Consider the following 18666-nt stretch of genomic DNA (forward strand, 5'->3'; position numbering starts at 1 on the left):
CTTCAATATCATAACACATCTCAATCCAAACTAATCTCACCGCCAAACAGTTTCTCATACATCGAAAATCCACTTAGTTCCGCGATTTTACCGCGCGCAACCCATTCCTAATAAATCCGACTTGAGGAAGCCCAGCCGACCGACGATATGCCGCCCTCACTACTCCATCCTCCAAGCCACCTATCACCAGAAGCGGCGCGGCAACAAGCCACTCTCGCGCCCAGTATCCTCAACAATTACCCCGAAAGCATATCGTCGACGCCGATTCTTTCACTTTTCTCTGCGCCCGAAACTGCCGAGCTGTGGATTACCTACGAGAACCTACTGCTAGCATGCCTGCGGACGGGGGACGACCTGTCGGCGCATAAGTGCCTGGAGAGGCTGATAAAGAGGTTCGGGGACAAGAATGAGCGCATGATGGCCTTCAAGGGACTGGTTAAGGAGGCGACTGCAAAGAACAATACAGAGTTGGAAGCGATCCTGAAGGAGTACGACAGCATACTGGCCGAGGAGGAAAACAACATTGTGAGTTGGCAAACAGACGTCACTGCCATCGTATATGGATATCTCCTAGGTTAGAACCTATACTGACAAAGCTTCTTGGGAAATCACCATGTAGCCCATCGCAAAACGGAGGATAGCGTTGCTCAGAGCATTAGATAGGACTCCGGATGCTGTATCTGGCCTTCTGGCACTCGTCGACATGTCGCCGACAGACGCCGAGGCTTGGGCTGAGCTGGCAGACGTTTACTTGGCGCAAGGGCTGTACTCCCAGGCCATATATGCGCTGGAGGAGGTTTTGGTGCTTCAGCCCAACGCATGGAATGTCAGTACCGCTTTCTACCGCTTTTTCCAGAACGTCTGCGGGACTTGTGGTTTGCAAAGCTGACAAAAGTTATCACGAAACCCAGATCCATGCCCGATCAGGCGAGGTCCTGTATATGGCAGCAACAGCTACACAGTCTAATGATGCAGCAGCAGCCAAACAGTTGGCGGAGGCAACCAAGAGGTTCTGTCGCAGCGTTGAGCTTTGCGACGATTACCTGCGGGGATATTATGGACTTAAGCTTGTGAGACTTTTCAAACTCTCATCCCCTTTTTTCACACCCTATCAGCCAAGCAAAGCTAACGAGGCTTATTTACGCCTGATTTCAGGTGACATCGCGTCTCTTGAACGAAAAACCTAATGCGCAGACGCGCAAAGGAGATGATGCGGATGATCTGGCGCTGCCGGACGGTGCCAGCTTGCAAAAGTTGGACGAGTTGGCCACTCGAAAGCTGGCGGAAATAGTGCGGCGGTGGTCTGCAGGAGAACACAATTGGAGGGGTTACGATGAGAGCGAGATTGTGGCGGCAAGAGAGCTGCTGAACCAGGACAGTTCCTCCGCTCCAAAATAGTATGTACCATAGTATGTATGTTCAGGCCCTGCTCGTTCTGTTGAGATATAGGCAGATTCGAAGTATATGAAGGATTGGTTGAGGCTTTGAGTCAGAAATGCAGTTAGGCATCATCTGTGGTAAGGAGTATGCAATGGTGTGCCCACTGAGACTTTGACTCATGTTACAGAGAAGGGCAAAAGCTCTAGCTTGGGTGTCTCTCAAAATGCTACAGGGTATTTAGTCTCACTCCAGATTACTACGTGCCTTTTGTTGGCTTGTGAAAGCATATTGCGTACCTACTCCGTACCTCCTCTGTATTTGATAGGTTATGTGGACCTTTTGGGCACGCATGCACGTGGCCCCACTTGACGATGTTGGCTACAAGCTTCGCTGTATCTCTTCTGCCAACCTCACAAACTGGTTCAGAGACAGCAACTACCACCATAATCCAAATGCCCCGCGACGGGTTTGGTCAGGTACCTGTAAGCGGTGGAGTCATAAACAGCAAACAAGCGGCTCTGCATTAGGCCGCGGCATGCTGGTTTGCTGCCACCTTTCTCAATGGCCTTATGTGCCTTACCTTAGGTACGTGGGTTTTGATAGGTACCTAAACTGGTTGCAGCTTCGATCGCCAGGGCCGTTACTGTACACAAGTCTTGGATCGAGCGAAAACTATGGCGATGATGCAGGGCCAGACGCAGGCGTTGCAGCCAGCCTGTTGCCGTTCGCCCCTCCTTGGGCACAAATGCTGACAATCTGGGCTCCGATTGGGTTGCGACGAGATGGAATACGACGGTTGCAAAATGCAGGATGATGCTGCTTCAAAGAGGGAGGGAAAACGCAGGAAAATTTTGCTATTGGGTTCCAATAGCTTCCGTCATGTTGTTTTTAGGGATCTTCCTGGCAATTACTCGACGTTAATTGGCTTTGATTTTGTTTATTGTTTGTATTTGTCGATTTCCAGGTTGTCCCTGTGTCTGGAGATAGGCTAACCGTACCTAGGTCTAGGTACCTTACCTGCCTACCTTACCAGGTATCTAAAGTAGAAACATCAGAGGAAAATGGGCTGACAGGTGGGAAAAAGCGCAGAGCCTCCATTGGTTTGAACTATTCGGAGCACCTGACCTTTACCAGCCAGCCATTGACCGTTTTGTGAACAAACAAACGACCGTGCTCCAAAATATCACCTCGCGGTGTCACCAAAAAAGTAACTAGGCCTGCTGACAATTTTCTGAAGAAGCAATACTCCAAGGGCACACAATTCATTGTTCATTTAAGAAGAAATGCAAGTTCTTCACAAACTGTATTCCTTCCGGATACTCCGTCTGCCTAGAAATATGTCGTGGTTTTTATAACGGGACTTTTATCCACTTTGCTATGCAGCGCGCACACCTTTATGTACATGATGAGTGCCCGCTCATGCAACCTCCCGCCCGCTCTATTTTCATGGCCAGATGCCGCTCCTCCTTTCTGAGAATGCAGTGTTACAAGCCACGCCCGAGCCGACCTGTACTCGAGACAGCAGGGAGAAGTGGAAATATTTAGGTATCAAAAAATTGAAAAATAAAATAAATAAAATAAAAGTCTACGTCCACAGCTATAGGTCTGACAAGCTAGAGAGAAAGCATGATGTCGTTTGTGCAACTCATCGACACAAGACAGCTAGGAGACGTGGACGTCCGGGCTTTGGCGGGTTCGTTGCCGCTGGTGGGCTAGCTCGCACACCGCCCCGCCCATGTTAGGCTAGGAGAGAGGTACTTCGTTTACCTGATGGAGCGAAGCCTAAGAAAAAAAGACAAAAGCGAAACAGACAACACCTGCATGCAGGGCCGGTTGAAGGGTATGTCGCATTATATCACCTTTTCTTTTTCTATACTGTTTCTATCCTCGCTTGTCCGTCTTCCTGCGCTGAGGATCCATTTTTTGATATCGGGATTTCTTCTTCTATGTGCTCCTGTTCGTAAAGGGTCTACCGAATGCTTGGCATATGTTCTTCACGATCTGTACTATTATACGGAGTAGGCGATAAAGTCAAAGCTAGACAGGGAAGCTTGCGACTTGTCCGTCTGGGCCACGGGAAGGCTACACATCCTTGGCTCAATCCTTGCCCTCGTCCTCGTTCGTTCGTCCTCAACTCTCGTCCTCCCTCTCCACCTTTCCACACCCCAGCTCTCACCGCAACGCAACCCGACTGCACGGCTTCTCGTTGGTACCGCTGTGACCCGGGCAACCCCGTTTTGTCACATCGATCGCCACGGTCCCCCCTCTTTCCGCTTTTTTTTCTGTTTCTAGCTCCCAAATCCCGTCCTCCCCTTTCTTGCGCCTGATCCGAAGTGTTTGTTCACCTCCCTCAATTTTTTTTTCTTCGTTCAGTCGTATTTATTTTGCCTGGACCTTGCCAAGTCTTCTTCCCTTGTAAGGTTCAGGTCTAGAAGAGAAAGAGCATCCAACTCCAAACAAGCCCGCCCCACTCCACCTACCCAAAGTAGCCGGGGAGGCAGGCATTTAGTTTTGCCCGTCAATAAATATCAACACAAAGCCTCCCCGCTCCCCGTTTCCCCCTGCTACGAGGGGCAACAAAACGACGGCCAAAAAAAAACCACCAAAAAAAGACCAAAAAAAAAAAACCATCCGGAACTACCTTGTCGTTTTCAGCTGCAGTCACGCACTTACCGACGTCGCAACAGGTAACCGACAGAAAGCGTACAAACCACCGACCGCCATTTTGGCAACAAACGTCTTTTGTTTGCAAATAAACACTTCCGAGCTCGTTCCGATTTGTGTGAATTCAGCTTCGATTATCTGTCCTTAGACTTGATTGCCTGTGCACACCTGCGTCAGACAAAAGGAAGGGAAAAATTGACGCGATATTGACGACAACCGTAAACCCGACAATATATCGGGTCGGCGTTCATTAGGGTTTCAAGGGTCGGAAAGTACAGGAGGAAAGGGCCCCTACTCCGACTCTCTCGGCGAAGATTGTCGCGAGTGGAGGGTACGGTACACAACCCATATTTGTAAACATCAATGTCGTGAGTCGATTTCTTTCCTAGTTGGTCCGGGCCCTTTGAGGAGGAGGCAATGGACCGTCTCTCAAACCTTGATGTTCTACTCAACATACTGATGAAAACACCCTCATCCATAATAAGATCTCATCGCCCTCCATATCACAACTATTACCCTCAGCAAGCGCCGTCTTCTTATTCAAATTCGGGCTCGGAGACATTCGAGGGCTACTCGGACGAAGACTTGGATCCATCCGAGTCGGCCTCGCAGATCAGTGCCCCCGACTATTACGGCCACGGTGGAGGCGGTCCTCGCCTGCAGATTCGTCAACAGGGGCACCCAGAGAGGCCCGCGAGGGTTCCTTCAGTGCCACCATCAGGTGCGATGCAGCACTCACACAGCGACGAGTCCGAGGATGCATGGCGCCCCGATAGGGGGGACTATGGAGGGTACGGTAGTACTTACCGGGCTCCCCCTCAAAACCCTGGCTACTATGGGCGCCCCTCGGGAGGCCCTGGCTACCCTCAAAGTCACGCCGGGGGTGGTGGAGGAGGAGGATACCAAGGAGGGTACGGCGCCGGACCAATGACGCACTACAACTACAACAACGGCTTCCACGGATCCCATCCGTTCGCCCCGCAGGGTTACGGTGCCGGGAGCCCATACCAGGAGGTAGTCCCATTCTCCTACCAAGGTGGCTACGGCGGACACGCCGCATATCCTCCCCCCGGGGCCATGTATCCATACGGGGCGCACCCACCGCCTCCGACCGAGGTGGCCGTGGCCAAAAAGCCGCAGACTCCCGCGCCTAATCCAGATGTGGAGGCTCTGCAGAAGCAAATCGAGCAGCTCAAGGCCAACAACCAGAAGGAGCTGTCGGCTGCCGAGGAGGCCAAAAAGACCGAGCTCGAGATCCAAAGGCGCATGCAGGAAATGCTTGAACAACAAGAAAAGTCCCGGATCGCGATCGAGAAGGCGAGACAAGAGGCCGAAAGGGCCGCCTTTGAGAAGCTAGAGGCGGAGAGGAAACGGGAAGAAGAACGCAGGCGGGAGCACGAGGAGAACATGAAACGGATCGAGAGGGAGGCTCGGGAAAAGATCGAGCGGGAAAGGAGAGAGGACGAAGAGAGACGAGAAGCCCACGCCAGAGCACTCAAACAAGCCGAACTGGAAGCCCGAGCAAAGATAGAAGCGGACCTGAGAGCGGCAGCAGAGAGGAAAGCAGAGGAGGACAGGAAGGCCGCCGAGGCCGCGGCTGCCCTCAAGGCCAAGATCGAGGCTGCTGAGCTGGAGGCGCGAGCCAAAATAGAAGCGGACCTGAGAGCAGCGGCCGAAAAGAAAGCAGAAGATGAAAGGAAGGCCGCCGAGGCTGCGGCTGCCCTCAAGGCCAAAATAGAAGCGGACATGAGGGCAGCGGCTGAGAAGAAGGCAGAAGATGACAGGAAGGCCGCCGAGGCCGAGGCACTCTTCAAGGCCAAGCTCGAAGCTGCCGAGGCGGCCGCCAAGGCCAAGTTCGAGGCCGAACTCAAAAAGGCTGCAGAGGAAAAGGCAGAGGCGGAGAAGAAGGCGGCTGCGGATGCCGAATGGCGCAAGAAGCTCGAGGAGGAAGCCAAACTGCAGGCCGAGATCGACGCGAGAAAGAAGCTTGAGGCTGAGAAAGAGGCCGCCGAAAAAGCGGCAAAGGATGCAGAGGAGAAGAAGAAGATGGAAGATGCGCTCAAAAAGAAATACCAAGAAGAGGGCAAGCTCAAGGCCGAGGCCGAAGAGAAGAAGAAAGAGAAGCCCCCGATCAAGTTCAAGGATGCTGTTGGGCGCAAGTTCAGTTTCCCATTCCATCTGTGCCAAACATGGCAGGTAAGTGATTAAAACTATACTATTATAAAATACTGCATATACTTTGTTTTGGCACGATACTAACGCTTCCGTTTATTTTTCCACAGGGAATGGAAGAGCTCATCAAGCAAGCCTTCCTCCACGTTGAGGTCATCGGCCCGCACGTTCAGCAAGGCCACTACGATCTCATCGGCCCAGACGGCGAGATTATCCTCCCGACGGTCTGGGAGAAGGTCATCCAGCCAGACTCGGCCATCACCATGCACATGTGGCCGATGGACCGTCGCCCACAGCCGCCGCCGGGCCATCCGATGGCCAGGCCTGGGGGCTTAGCAAGCGGCGTGCCGCCGCCAGGCTTCAGACCTGGAGTAGCCAGACCACCAGGCATGGGGGTACCGCCACCACCCCCAATGCCCTCTGGCATCAGGCCTGGAGGCCCACAAAGGCCGGGGGTCTCGACGGCTGCGGAGGCAAGAGAGTCAAAGAAAAAGTCTTCCTCCAAGTCGAAGGCCCCAGGAGGCATTCTGGGTGGGTTTTTCGGGCCACCGAAACCAGTCAAGAAGAAGTAAGTTTAATCTACGAAAACCGACATGACCTTTATGTCGCTGGTTTATGTACTGACCTTGAATTGCCACTTTTATAGGAAGAAGCATACTTAGAGTTCTACTGCGTTGCCCCCATCTTTATTTCTGCTTCTCGAAAGACGAGACTAATATATCTCATCTTTTGACAAGTCTTAATGTGTTTGATGTAGCGTTAACGTTATCTGCCATGCGTGTTGATGATTGGGTTTGTTGACGGATTTTCTTTTCTCCTTTTTGGAATACTCATGTGCTGCTGAGCGTGGTTTTTTTTTGCTTTTTTTTTTTGCTTTTCTTTTCTTTTCGTTTCTCTGCTCAATCTCTTTTTTTTTTTTTTTTTTTGATACCTCGATACATTTTACAAATACAATCACATCGTTTCACGTTTTCAAACATTGGACGGAGTCAAAGGTTCAAATCCCAAGTTCGATCAGTCCCCATACCCATGTGTTATCATTTGGAGCCTTTTAGAGTTGGAGCAACTGATATTGATTGAGAAGTCGGCTGTCGTGTTTCTTCCATGTACTTCACAATCACTGTTCTTCTATAGTGCCTTGGAAGTTTTGGTGTATGGGTCATCACTATTTATTTGTTGGCTGTCAGGCCCTAATCCACTGTAGATTAGTACACGCAACAAAATAAATCAGCTCACTATGTCTGATCTGATCATATCTTTGAAGGTAACAGTATATTTTTACATGGGTTGAATATGGGCTCATCAACAATAAAGAAATAAATCAAAAAATCAAAACCCAAAAACAAAGAATCAGAACAAGACACTGTCTCCGAGTTCGGAGCACCCGACTCAACGCAACCCTGCACACGGTCGGGAGTTTGGGAAACAGAAGCCATTTATACTTTTTTTAACATCTATACACTATTACAATTCATCATTAAAAACCCTTGTTCTCTTAGCCTTCCGCACCCTCTGATTCCTCTTGGGAGACCGCGTCGCTAAGCTTCGCCGCCTCATTTTGGACGGCCCCGCTGCCATGCCTACCCACTGGCCGGCGGCGGTCCAAGTACCCGCCTTGGTGTAGTCCATCGAATCGGTGCCCAAGACGTAGGCGAAGCGGAAGTACTCGTCTTCGGGCTGCGTGGTGGCGTTGCGGTGCCATTCAAAACGCTGCCCAGCGTTCGGGCCGCCGACATTTGGGTCAGACGAGTTTGCGTCTTCGAAGAAGCCGCGGTATCGCTCGACATCGTTGACAAGCACACTGATGCCATCATAGCCTAGGTTGACAGAGTCGGCGACGGACCAAGAGAACGTTATGTTACTCAGATTTGTCGAGGACGCCGACGCCAGCGAGATAGTCGGGGTCAGGATAGTGGGGAGGCCGGAGTAGTACTGTCCGTCGCCTAGTAGCGCGGCGGCAGTCTGGAGAACGGCATCGAATCCCCAGCGGGCGGTGCCGTTAATGAAGAGCCCGACGAGGAGTCCCTGGTAGATGAGCGAGGGCCGCGTCTGTATGCTAGTACCGGGCAAGAGCAGCAGGGCAAGAATGTAATGATGGATTCGGAGTTGGAGCGGAGTGATACACAGGCAGACGAGGATGGCACCGACTAGGAGGCCGTAGATGCGTAGCATGCGCCCGAGGCGACCCTCCTGGCGGAAGAACCAGACTTGAGACGCGGCGATGACTACGAGTAGGATAACAATGAAGGCGAGAGCGGCCTTGGCGCCTGGTTGCTGCTCAAGGTCGCGACCGGTAAGGCGGTTGATGGGAATCCACTCGGAGAAGGAATAGTTCTCGAGCGCACCAAGCCAGCAGGCGCCGAGCCAAAGGATCGTCTTTTCGACCTGAGCCGTGAGGCCGACGAGCGTGCGACGCATGCCCATGCGGTCATACATGACCCACGCTACGAAAACGGCAGGAAGATACCTGCCGATGATGGTGGAAGCGAGGTCTGCAGCGCCATTGTTGGGAGGAGGGTCCGAAACCATGCCGACGTGCCAAAAGATCCCGGTGAAGACAGGGAAAAAGAACAAAGGTGCCGAGGTTGTGAAGAGGGAGAATATGGCCGTGAATGCAACTGACATGCCCAGCAACGGCCATCTAAGATCCTTCGAGTCGCATGCGATGCCACTGAGGAAGGTGTATGACCTGGGGAATGACGAGTTGAACCCGATGCTGTCAATACCATTACGATTGGAAGAGACGAAGTTCCTCTGCTCGCCGATAAGGTTCAAAACTCCACAGCCACCATTGGTGTTAGAAACAATACCGAAATGCATCGCGGCGGCGCAGATATAGGAATCTGCACGGTAGATGGAGCCCAGGTTTGAATCGTTCCCACTCCCGGGCCCTCCGATAACCATGGATCGGTAGATGATCTCCTGGTCACCAACAGCCCTTGGGTTCTGAACCTTGTAGCTCGCGCAGTTTGCAGGGCAATTGAATGCCAAGGTTGAATTCGAAAAGGGACGGCAGTCGTTACCATCCAAACCGCAGCCGTTCGCATAGACCCAATACGACGAGCCGCACCCCAGGGTTGTCGGCACGCCATAGTCCTCAATGGCAGTAGCCTGGCCGGAATACTGCACGACGAGTGCAAAAGTTGTGATCCACAGGGCAATGTATATCAAGGCAAGCAAAGCCTTGTGCCAGCGACGGGGTGCGACTTTGTTGACCAGCCAGATCGGGCCGTGTTGCACCTTGGGCAACAGCGGCTTGATGGTGTAGCGCGTTGGGTTCGGCGGCCCGCGGACCCAGGTTGCAACAGCATTGCCTGTGCGACGGACGGGTACTGGGACCCAATCCCAGTTCCACCGCTTCAGCCGATTCCGTGTTCCTGGTACCGGGGTGGGGAGGGTAGGATCTCGATTCTCGGGAAGCATGTCATCGTCGGTGCCGCTAGCAATGTCAGGGTGACGGGAGGAGGCGCCAACAGAGGTGGTGGATGAGCTACCACTGGCTGGCGGGTGGCGTCGGCTGGCTTCGTGGACGATCTCGGAGGCCGTTTTTGGAGGGGTTGAGGGACGACTTGATGTCATGGTGGGCTAGCTGGACCTGGTCTGGCAGGCGCTATTTACCTCAGGGACCTAGGTAGGTAGGTGGTAGTTTATTGGGAGGAATAAAAAGTTGGAAATTTCTGGGCGCCAGGCGGAGTCAAACTCCTCGAGGCAGGAGGACGGTAACGAAATCAACACAATCAGTCGCATTCGTGCAGCATGGTAAGGTAGGTATGATGGAGAGAGATGACGAGACTGGGACTCGATCAATGGATAAAACTACGAAACAAGAGGGAGTTTCCACATCAGAGACGGATGGATGGAAGGGAATACGAGAGAGTGAGAGAGAGAGAGAGATAAGCACCAGGTTAACAGGCGGGGAACCCCATAGCAGTGGGAACTGATGGAGGGAACGACGGATGATTGATTGTCTGCCTAGAAATGTATGGATGATTGCTGATTAAAAGAACATGTCAAAACCAACCCGACAATGGAAGTCCGAAACTGCGGGGGAAACAGCCGTGATGACAAGAGAAGCAAGGTAATCAATCAATCTGCAAGGGCCGCGCAATGATTATTCTAAACAATACAATCAATGCCTGTGCTGTTCTCCAAGAAGAGGAGGGCACACGCAACACCCTCTCCACCTCTGCGACACAGATGATCCGACGCAGTGGTATTGCCAAGTGACAAAGGTCCATTCAAAGCTTCAATCCTCCGACAAGATCCATGACCCGAACCTTTCGTCAGGGGCGTTTCGCCGGATTGGCGCACGTCAACCATTCCTGACTCGTTAGGGGATTTACTAGCGTCAACGCTACTTTACAGCGGGCAATATCCCTGTAGACCCCTCATTAGTGAGCAGACAACTTTTCGAGTTCAGCTAGTAAATTGAATCTATACAGTGGTCATCCGCACTGAGTCTCAAGAACCATACAAATCGATTAGCTTGGATGTTTATGGTAGGTATATGGGAAGCAAATGGGGCAATATATGTAGGTATGTAGGTAACTATATTAGGTCCAGTGTGACATGAACAAAATAATGGCATATCGGTTGTAATGGGTGCCGCCGTTAATTGGGGTTTGAATAGTTTCAATTTGGGAGCCCGGTGACGCGCAAGCAGAGGAGGTATCAGTTACTACCGGCACCTAAAATGTCACTGTAAACGGATACGGCTTTACTGGGTGGGTCCAAAAGAGACTGCTAAGCTAGAAAGCTGCCCTACTCGCTATTAAGTGCTCCCTATCCCTGTCGTGACCACTTAAACCGCATGGTGGTGTCCCTGTCTTGTAAGAACACCCATAGCTAAAACAGACCTAGCCATTGCTAGCGATTGGTCTGGAATCACCCGCCCCAAGCCGCCCACATGTCTCTCACGTGTCTCCCGATTAAGTGACTTACTTTACTTTTTTTATGAGACTAAAATCCCAAAGCACCAAACAAACCACACAACATCATGCTGTCCTGAGCATCGAAATTCGAGATCTAGGTGTGGCAGGCTACCCAGGTCACATGTAGAATCTGAAACCAGAAAGCAACATTACCATTTTAATAGCTTCCGGACGTCTGAATCTGCGTCACGGCAGTCACCCCGGAAGCACCGTCCGCGATGGAAAATTCCGAGACAGGAAAAACCCCGGACCCCGACCCCGCCATGGAGCTATTCACACTGCTCCGGGCCTCTACACCCGGCACCGGCGCTCGCCTCGGCCGCCTCTCCCTCCCCGGCCGCAATCCTGTCGAGACCCCAAACTTCTTCTCCGGGACCTCTCGCGGTGTCGTGCCCCACGTGACCCCGGACAACCTCTGTCGCCATCCCGACTTGGTTCGCGGCGCCTACATGGCCTTTGAGGACTTCATAGAACGAAACCAAAAGGACCCCACCCGCATCGCGCCACTGCTGCAGACGGCCGGCAAGATGAAGACGGCTCGGCCTCCGCTGCACGCCTTCACTGCCCTGCCGGATCCCATCCCCACAGTGCTTGGCGCCCGTCGAATGCCCCCTGTCGCTTGCAGCCTCGGGAACATGGCCGACGCGGTGTCTGTCTTCACCTCGACGGGCGTGCAGACCCTTACTACGGCTCAGTACGCTGACGCCATTGTCAACCTGAGGCCCGACATTGTCGTCCCCATGGCAGACCTCACCTTTACTACTGGCACGCCTAGCTCCAAGCGGGCGGTGCGCATGGCCGACCGGACCGAGGACTGGATGATCAAACTCCGGAAACAGCTGGACGGCGGTGCCAAGTCGAGCAAGACCGCCATCTTTGCCCCGACCCTTCCGATCCCCCATCCTATCCAATGGGAGTATTTACGCTGTCTGAACGAGGACATGGCAGGCTTCATCAAGGGCTTGGCCGTCTACGATGTCGACATCCTCCCGGACCTTGCCGGCTACGAAAAACTCAACCAACTTCCCCGGCTATCCCTCGACCTGCCCAACACACCACACCAAATCCTGCGGCAGATCTCCCTGGGTGTCGACGTCATCCTCCTCCCCTTCATCAACGCCTACTCCGAAGCCGGCGTCGCCTTCACCTTTACCCTCTCGACATCATCCACCTCGCAAAACTCATCTTCATCATCATCATTACCACCACCACCACCACCACCAAACCCACCCACGACCCTCCTCCCTCTAGGCGTCGACCTGTCCTCGCCGGAGCACAACACCTCGCTCTCCCCACTCTCCGACGGCTGCACCTGCCCGGCCTGCGCGACCCACCACCGCGCCTACGTGCACCACCTCCTCTCGGCCCGTGAGATGCTCGCCTGGACCCTGCTGCAGGTGCACAACCACCACGTCGTCGCGTCCCTGTTCGCATCCGCCCGCGCCTCCCTGGCCGCGGGGACGCTCGAGGCGGACGCGGACCGCTTTGCCGCCGCCTACGAGCCGGACCTACCCGTCGGCGGCGGCGAGAGGCCCCGCGCCAGGGGCTACAACTACGGCAAGGGCCGCGACTCCGGAGACGCTCCGCCGCCGAAGCTTAACCGGCCCGCCTGGGGGAAGCTGGGCGAGGCGAATGGTGTTGACCCTGCCGCTACTGTTGCTGCTGTTCCTGCTCCTATGGATTTGCCGTGAAATTATGGGTTGCCAGGTTGGGGGGTTGAGTTGTTTCAGGGACCCTGGACGTGGCGCTGGATCTGGGAGTTCTGTTACTTCTCAGGGCTTGTGGCGTTGGAAAAGACCTGAAACAGGAAATGTTTTCTTCTTTGATTTTCGTGCAAACCTCTACAATATAGACCTGGACAAAAGAAGACCTAAAACGAGACAATAGAATAACATGTAGAGGATAAGATGCTGAGTTCATTTTTCTCACCAGACTTTCCGGTTGCCCCTGGTGCCTCATCTCAGGCGACCGTGGCTTTTGAAGCTCGAAATATTAACAGGAAGAATATATCTATTTGTAGCACTGATGAATTAAACATACAATGGATTAGAAATAAGCTAGGTACATGGGGTCTTTCATAGGTCTTTCGTCGGTTTATGTTTAAAAAAAAAGAAAAAGAAAACAAAAACTCCTCTCGCACCACATCTAAGAAAAAGAAAACACGAATTAATCCCACGGATCGAAAGACAAAACGCACCTCCCCAGAAAATAGGGAGGAAAAAGAACTCCAATACCACTTCGTCACAAGCTAATATCTTTCTCTTTCCGTGCCTCATAACGTAGGGATACAAGTAACAATAGGGCTTATACACTCAAAACTCCTGGCCGCAAGAAAATATCCAAAAAAGGTGATAAAATAATTCCAAGGTCGCTCAACGTAGTAAAGAGGAAAGTCAGTAAGTAAAACATAAAAGCTCATCATCAGTTATCCATCATTTCCAAAAATCTCGAGTCTCGCACTGGGCTCCCAGATTTGCTCGCCCTCAAGGTAGGGTCTCTGAGCTTGGGTGGCGGCGACAGCAGTGCCGGTGATGACCCTGTTGTCCCTGCTGTCGGGGTCGGACTGAAATGGTCTTTGGCTAGAACAAAGTTTTCCCCGCCGCCGGTGCGCGTGCTGCTGCTGCTGACCGACAGACTGCTAACCATGCTTTGTGATGTGCTGGGTAGGCTGACGACACTGCTGGCTCCGATGACCCTCGGCTGCTGACCAGATAGAGTTGAAGAGGCGCCAGTGGCTGTCCGCGCCAGAGTCGCCTGGTCGCCGCCGTCATCCCGACCAGCAAGCGCCACCTCCCTCAGGCTCTCCTCCTGGATGCTCGCCCTTGAGCCGTCGCTGGCGGCCCGCTGGTGTTGGGCGGTGAGGGCTGCTCCGCCGATGAATCCTCCCTTCTTGGCCGCCGAACTGAACGATCCCTGTTCAACGGTCGACCTTGCCCGTGGTCGGAAGCGAGACTTGAGCCAGTTTTTGACCTTGGCCGACGTCGGGGAGTTCTCATCCACCGGCGACTGCGATTGGGACGGTAAGGCCGCCGAGGCTGAGTGTGGTTCACGCTCGCGTTCCTTGCCTTTGTCCTTGGGTTTTGAAGAAAGCGGCATGCTAGGGAGTCGGAGATGCAGCGACCGACCCCTATTCGGCTTCTCCTTTTTGTCCTCTGGCGGTTGGACTGTAGACGCTGGATTATCCTTTTGTCCTGCGCTCAAAGAGGTCATATCGGTCGGCTCTTTTGGATCGTCCTGGTCATTTGTGGCCTTCTTTGACAGGAAGTGACTGTAACCTTGGCTCTCTTTTGAGTCGCGCTTCTGCTCCGTCTTAACCTCCTTCTCGAACCGTTTCCTCTCTCGCTCCTCATTCTTGATCTCCTCCTTTCGAGCCCTTTCTTGTTCTTTTTGTTGGCCTTGATATCATAAACGTCAGTATTATTAATCTCGATTCCGAGCACAAGCACGTGAAACACTCACCCTTAATCTTGTCATAAAGCTCCTTGACCTCCCTCTCTTTAGCCTTCTCCAACTCCTGAGCCTCTCTTTTGGCATCTTGCTCTGCCTTGATCGCAGCGAGTCTCTCGCGCTCCTTCTCAGCCTTCTCGTTAATTTCGTCCAAGAACGGCTGCACCCTCCGCGCTGCAATCTCATCGATCTCGGACTGGTCCATGTATTTGCCGCCCCCGATGTCGACCTTACCGGCCGGTGCCGTACGCTTCCCATCGATGTTCCCATCTATACCCAGTGCATTACTGCCAGGAGTTGTGGCAACCATGAACTCGGGGTGACTCTTGGCACGAGCAAGGGCTTGTGCCTTGGCTTCCCACTCAGCCTTCATGGAAGGGCTGACCATACCTGTGTCTGCAATCACCTTGCGGTCTATGCCCTCTAGCTGTGCGCGCACATTGCGCCGGGCCGCGGAGAGCAGAGCCTCACGGTCGCGCAGACGCTTCTCCTCATCAATCACTCCTGCGTCTTGTTGCTGCCGGGGTGACTTTGTGCCAAGCATCGTTGCCCGCCTTTGTCTTTGATACATTTCCCGGCCTTGGGTGACATCACCATCGCTGGAAGACCGCCGCCGAAGTTTGTTCTTGGGCATGAATCGCTTGTACGAAGCCGATGATGCGGATGCCCCGTAGTAGTCGTGATAGTTACGCGCCCGGTCGTGCTCTTCCTGGAGTTTGGACAGGCGTTCCTGAGCAAGCTTGTAAGCCGCCTCCTGAAGGTTGGTGAATTGTGGCGTAAACGCCGCCGATGCGTCTGGGCTGCTGGATTCGCCACCATTCTGCGCCAACTTGGCCGCAGCGTCAGCATCCCGTTGCTGCTGCTGATGCACCTGATTATTGTACATCCGCTTTGCCATTGCGACGGCTGAAGCGTGCAATACATCATTATGTTTCTGATCATCCACACTGCTTTGCACCGGTGGGTGCGAAGTAAACATCTGCCGGTTCATGTTCATAAACGAGGGTGAACCTGTCGGGTTGTTTTCCCTTTCGACACCCGCCGTGGTAGTCCTCCTATGTGCCATCGTTGCGGCAGTCAAAGCGTTTGTGGTCCTGTTGTCTGTCGGTTGCTGTGCCGTATACTTCGGCCCAGGGCTCGAGACGGCACGTGGGCGTCCCATGGCGTCTTTGGCAGCCCGTAGTGAGCCGCTCCGAGCAAGATCTCGACTTTCAGATAATTCCACGCCCTTTAAAGACTGTGCCTTGAATGCTTGGTTGGCGGCCGAGTTTCCCCAGTTTGCCGACGGGTTAGAAGGCACAGGTGACACGTCCTGCTTCCTCGTTGCAGCAAGAATAGCCGCCTGGGACCCTGTATCGTTCTTTGCTGGCGACCACTGTTGAACAGGCTTGGAATCTTTGGCAAGCAACGCGGCGGCGGCAGACGCGGAAGAAGCGTTCCTTTGATTATTTTGACCAGTAACGGGCGTGGCAGGTTTCTGGTTTGCCCAGCCTAACGAAGCGGCTGCGCTGGCTGCTGCATTATCCTTTCGCAGCCCAAAAGAAGGAAACGAGGGTAAATCCCGTGGTTCGGCGTACTTGAGTCGTCCCGATGAGGTAGGAACAGGAGCAACTATTGTGAGCACGCAGTTTGGTCAGTGGAACGGATCTCTCGTGGTCTTGTAACAGAGCTGGTTGCGCCGTGGGTTTGATGCAGGTAAGGTACAGCGGCGAGCAAGATCTGAAGCTTAACCGAAACTTGTACCGAAATAATTATAAAAACTCGCATCAAAAGTGAAGCGTAAACAACTCACCCTGTGATGGCGGGGCCTGCGTCGTCGTCCGCATAGACTGCATGTTGACTTCTGCGTCTGACGCGGAAAAGACAGACACGGCCACGAGTTTTCTATCTGTCAACAAGGTTCTGATGCCCGAATTGGGGAGGTAATATGGTCGAGTCGTGTGGCTTGTCTCAAGTATCTGCGGCTCTCGGCAACCGAAAATAAAAAAGATCAGAAGGAAATTTGTCCGATGTTCAACAAGTAGTTGACAAGGAGTATGACCCGCCCACAGGCAACGCAGGGTTATAGAGTTATGGGAGATGGGTCGGTTTTGTTTGGTCTGCCTTTAGTGCCATGTGCGATCCGTCGCTCAACCTCCAGGATGGTTTGGATGGATTGGAATTTTGTGATAGAGAATGACGAAGGGTTGGAGCACGGTTGGCAGCCGACGATAAGGGGCCTGGGCCGACGCTTGAGAGCTGATGCTAACGACGTAGACAAGGCTAAAGAGGCAGATCAAGGCAGCCAAGACAGTCCGGGTCGACCGGGTGCAGACGCGATCAGTAACGGTCGATGAGCTAGTGTATGTAGGTATGTGCGATTGCAGCGAAGCACTAAAAGATTCCAATATCGGGAATTGATCAGAATCGAGGAAGAAAAGCGCAACAGAGAGAAAAGAAAATCATGAACAAAGTCAAGACAAGGAAGGCTTGTATGTGAATTCAGTTCAATTCTTTGAATTGAGGAAATGAAAGAAGAAGAGGGCCAGGGCGATTGGTTGGTTGGCTGGAAGAGCATCAAGAAGCGCATGCATCACATGAGATGGTCAACCCAAGTACGTCTGCTTCTTCATCGCCAAAAATGCTAACCCCTGCCCGTATCCCCCCTACCTTACGTAGTAGTTGGAGGCTAGGTTCCTTAATGGGTTCGATGGATAATACCACCTCACATTGCCTTGCGCGTGTGCGTGCGCATTCCGGGTGTGTGTGAGGTGTTGTAAAGAATGGACCCCTCAGCACAAAGGAGGAGGGTTGGGAAACGAAATGGCATTGCAGGTTAGCCAGCAGAAAGCTCGGCCACACACCGCTATACCACATACGTCATTAAAGCCATTAAACCCCCGGACAGTTGCCGCACGCGTTCGGTGGGGTGGACCCCGCTTTACTGCACAGTAACACTGCTCGTTACCGGGCACCGATTGTCACCGTCTATGGGCCCACTTCTTGTTCCCGCTCAACCGCAATCACGTCAATCCAAATCCCAGTTAAGCCGCCAAGTCTAGGTACCCTCCTCAATGGATGGGCAAGACGGGGTTATGCGGGTAGGTATTGCTGCCGTATCTGCCATATCTGCCAGTCAAGCCAGTAAACAAAAATCCTGCCACTTTTTCCTCGGGTGTACCAAATTCAGTTGCTTCTTGAGAGTATCACGATCAGCCATAGTGGGGAGGATGAACTAATAATATTCACAGCTTTAAGGTCGAGGGCATGCAATTTGGACAAGGTACAAAGACCTGGGCTTGCAGCCACAATTTGGCACGCAACCAGTACGCCGGTACTCCGATTGCCTCTGAAGTATATGGTTTCTACATGACGAATGTTGCACAAAAAAACGATGCAACCCAGTTTTTTTGTTTCTGCTTCTTTCTTTCCCCTGTGAAACTATCAATTTATTCTGAACCCTGAAACCTAATTCAAGGTTGTTCTGTGCGTCGTTTTTTGCGTATTTGCACAAGGTGTAACAGCCGATAGATGGCGCATGCCACCGCATACGCTTTACTCAATCTGCACAAAAAAGAGAACCACGGCATTTCATATTTGATTGAATATGGAACCTGCTAAAAATACCACCAGCCGGCCTGTCACCTTTCATGACATCCTGTGATACAACTACACTTACCGTCGGTACTAAATTTCCGGGATGTTCCAGTGCATAAAAAAAACGGCACATGCAGTCCCACCTTCTCCGGCGGCTCTCGATTCCCTGAATTTGAGTTTCCAACGTGGTATCATTGATGTGGTATTTTCTTGGAGACGACGGGTTAAAAAAAATGAAATGAAATGAAATAAAAGTTATACTACTGAGAATCGGGTATTACAACCAGTACTATAAGTAGTACCGTCGCCACGTCCCGAGCACGGGTCGATCTCTCATGTCGATTGAATGATTGATTGCGTGTCTGGTGTGGGGAAATAACCACTTAAAACAAGAAACTTGACTTTTTCTAGGGCCACGTTAAAGATCACCCACGATTCCTTAGCCAGCACCCTTTTTTGATCCACACAGCAGATGTCTGCACTGGGTACGTTTTGG

General features: G+C 52.5%; 5 protein-coding genes across 5 annotated transcripts; 3 read left to right on the plus strand and 2 right to left on the minus strand.

Moving 5' to 3' along the window:
* The first annotated feature begins 8 nt into the window (after window positions 1-8).
* Window positions 9-1634, plus strand: PgNI_02387 (uncharacterized protein). The gene is made up of 4 exons (XM_031122454.1): window positions 9-525; window positions 620-826; window positions 912-1070; window positions 1156-1634. Exons 1-4 carry the CDS (start codon window positions 148-150, stop codon window positions 1396-1398), a joined length of 987 nt encoding a protein of 328 aa, XP_030988199.1. The 5' UTR covers window positions 9-147; the 3' UTR covers window positions 1399-1634.
* Window positions 1635-3969: 2335 nt separating this feature from the next.
* Window positions 3970-7142, plus strand: PgNI_02388 (uncharacterized protein). Its single transcript, XM_031122455.1, has 4 exons — window positions 3970-4412; window positions 4434-6240; window positions 6327-6784; window positions 6863-7142. Exons 1-4 carry the CDS (start codon window positions 4408-4410, stop codon window positions 6876-6878), a joined length of 2286 nt encoding a protein of 761 aa, XP_030988206.1. The 5' UTR covers window positions 3970-4407; the 3' UTR covers window positions 6879-7142.
* Window positions 7143-7680: 538 nt separating this feature from the next.
* Window positions 7681-9795, minus strand: PgNI_02389 (uncharacterized protein; the record flags this gene model as incomplete). The annotated part of the gene is made up of 1 exon (XM_031122456.1): window positions 7681-9795. One exon carries the CDS (start codon window positions 9793-9795, stop codon window positions 7681-7683), a length of 2115 nt encoding a protein of 704 aa, XP_030988207.1.
* Window positions 9796-11365: 1570 nt separating this feature from the next.
* Window positions 11366-12838, plus strand: PgNI_02390 (uncharacterized protein; the record flags this gene model as incomplete). Its single annotated transcript, XM_031122457.1, has 1 exon — window positions 11366-12838. The coding sequence occupies one exon, from the start codon at window positions 11366-11368 to the stop codon at window positions 12836-12838; it is 1473 nt and encodes a 490-aa protein (XP_030986894.1).
* A 354-nt stretch (window positions 12839-13192) lies between these two features.
* On the minus strand, window positions 13193-17134 carry PgNI_02391 (uncharacterized protein). The gene is made up of 3 exons (XM_031122458.1): window positions 16387-17134; window positions 14607-16205; window positions 13193-14542 (listed from the first exon to the last, which is right to left on the minus strand). The coding sequence occupies exons 1-3, from the start codon at window positions 16427-16429 to the stop codon at window positions 13569-13571; spliced, it is 2616 nt and encodes an 871-aa protein (XP_030986893.1). The 5' UTR covers window positions 16430-17134; the 3' UTR covers window positions 13193-13568.
* Window positions 17135-18666: the final 1532 nt, after the last annotated feature.

This window comes from Pyricularia grisea (genome assembly GCF_004355905.1).
Source record: "Pyricularia grisea strain NI907 chromosome Unknown Pyricularia_grisea_NI907_Scaffold_1, whole genome shotgun sequence".
Classification (NCBI taxonomy): Eukaryota; Fungi; Ascomycota; class Sordariomycetes; order Magnaporthales; family Pyriculariaceae; genus Pyricularia; species Pyricularia grisea.